This window comes from Galendromus occidentalis, unplaced genomic scaffold (assembly GCF_000255335.2).
Source record: "Galendromus occidentalis unplaced genomic scaffold, Mocc_1.1 scf7180000076506, whole genome shotgun sequence".
NCBI lineage: Eukaryota > Metazoa > Arthropoda > Arachnida > Mesostigmata > Phytoseiidae > Galendromus > Galendromus occidentalis.
The window spans coordinates 1-2,011 of NW_003804495.1; the positions used below are offsets into that span (position 1 = coordinate 1).

Genomic DNA, 2,011 nt, shown 5'->3' on the forward strand with positions numbered 1-2,011 from the left:
ATAATTCAATCAGGATCTCCTTCTCTTTCGTCCCTAGATTGCAGTCTTCAATAATAGCCCTGAAGGGGTCTAATACCCACATACGACCCACTCTGGGATCCTCATCCGGCGGAAAATACGATGCAAATGCCTCCGTCAGAGACTGGAGGTGCTCCTGGAGCAACGGAAAGATTGTCCGAGCATCGATGTCGTTCTCGACGACGAAAGCGTGGAATGTTGGGAACATGGAGACATCATCATCGACCAGCCGAGTACACCACAGCGACAACTTATTTTGGAAGGCGTCCATCTTGCCTCTCATTGTGAAGACGTCCTGATTGTCTCCCTGGAGTGAGAGATTCAGCTCGTTCAGGAGCGAGAAAATGTCCACCAGATAGGCCAACTCAGCGACCCAATCTTTGTCGGACAATTTCTCAGCATCGGGATGCTTATGGTGGCGTAAGAAAATGCTCACTTCCTCTCGCAACGCGAAGAATCGCATAAGCATGCGGCCTCTCGACAACCACCTGACTTCGGCGTGGAGGAGGAGATTTTTGAACTCGGAATCCATCTCTTCACAGAGCGATTCAAAGAGCCTCGAGTTCAGCGCCTTGTGTCGGATATTGTTAATAATTTTGACAACAATTGTCAAAACGCCACGGAGCTCTGCACTCATCCCCTTTGCTACGAGTTGCTCCCGATGGATGAGACAATGAGATGAAATAAAATCGGGATGCGCGAGTTGCTTGACTTTGGTGACCAGCCCGGTTAATCGCCCCACCATGTTTGCTGCGCCATCCGTGCAGATCCCGACACACTTCCTCCAGTCTATCTTGTGTTTCGAAAAATAATCGTTGAGAGCCGTGAAACAAGCTGAACTTGTTGTTCTACCCGGCAGATCTAGCGCACACAGGAACTCTTCCCGTATAGATGTTCTCTCGGCGAACCTCACGAAACAAAGTAGGATGGCTCGATTGGAGACATCAGTCGATTCATCAACCTGCATCGAGAAGTGGGAGGTGTTCTCAATCATCTGCACAAGCTGACTCTCCACATCAGCGGACATTCTCACCATCCTCCGCTGAATAGTTCGAGCGGATAGGGGAATTCTCTTTATTTTCTGCGTCTGAGCTGCACCGAGGAGTATTTCGGAGGCAGTGATGAGACAAGGCTTGATCAGTTTTTCGCCGATAGTGAATGGTTTTTTGTTTTTCGCAATCGATAAGGCTATTTCATACGAAGCTCTCAGTATTTTTTCTTTCATCGAGTCGCTCTCGGCTTCCGTCTTCTCCTGCATGTCCTTATAGAGCTGCTCGAAATACTCGATCGACTTCAGAGCCAGATTTGAGTGTTGCGAGCGGAAATGCCTGAGAAGTTTTGATGGTTTCATCGCATCATTCGATAAACTTTTCTCGCATACAAGACACAGAGGCCGCGGAGCGGTTTCGCTATCGGGCTCCACGACGAACCCGAAGGCCAAATAGTCCGAGGAGTACTTCCTGATAAATTTGGCCCTCTTCGTGGGCCGATTCTCGGCAGAAGCACTTTTCCTTCTGATGCTCGCGTGACTTGATCCCTGATTTTCTTCGACGATCGCGGCGATATTTCGTGTGCTTCGCGATTCTTGACTCCCATTATCGCCACCGGACATGCAGTCACTATTTACTATTTCTTTCATCCTGATCATTGTCACTCATTTCGGAAGAATCAGCCTGATTCGCGTGATTCTTCCCGCTCATGCCGAGGCGCTCTGAAGATTCGGGGTGCTTCGAATTATTTAGCATCGAAGTCGTGCAAGACTGCACATGCGACCTAACATTCGCTAACGTCAGACACCCGAGCTTAAGAAAAGGAGTTTTTGCAAGAACTTGTTTCCGAGGTGTACATGTACAGGCGAGATCAAACGAGCGATTCACGGATGTCCTTGCGATTTGCGATATTTCAATGTAAAATGTGAACGGAAGAGTAATGGGAGAGCTTGCCTTTTGGCGGTCATCAAATGTCCTCGATCAGACCTCAGACTCCACGCGCC

At 48.8% G+C, this 2,011-nt stretch overlaps 1 protein-coding gene across 1 annotated transcript; it reads right to left on the reverse strand.

Moving 5' to 3' along the window:
* Window positions 1-58: 58 nt before the first annotated feature.
* Window positions 59-1,666, reverse strand: LOC114828605 (zinc finger MYM-type protein 6-like; the record flags this gene model as incomplete). Its single annotated transcript, XM_029113274.1, has 1 exon — window positions 59-1,666. A coding segment is annotated over exon 1 (1,608 nt), but the record flags the coding sequence as incomplete, so codon positions are not given.
* Between the last annotated feature and the right edge of the window lie 345 nt (window positions 1,667-2,011).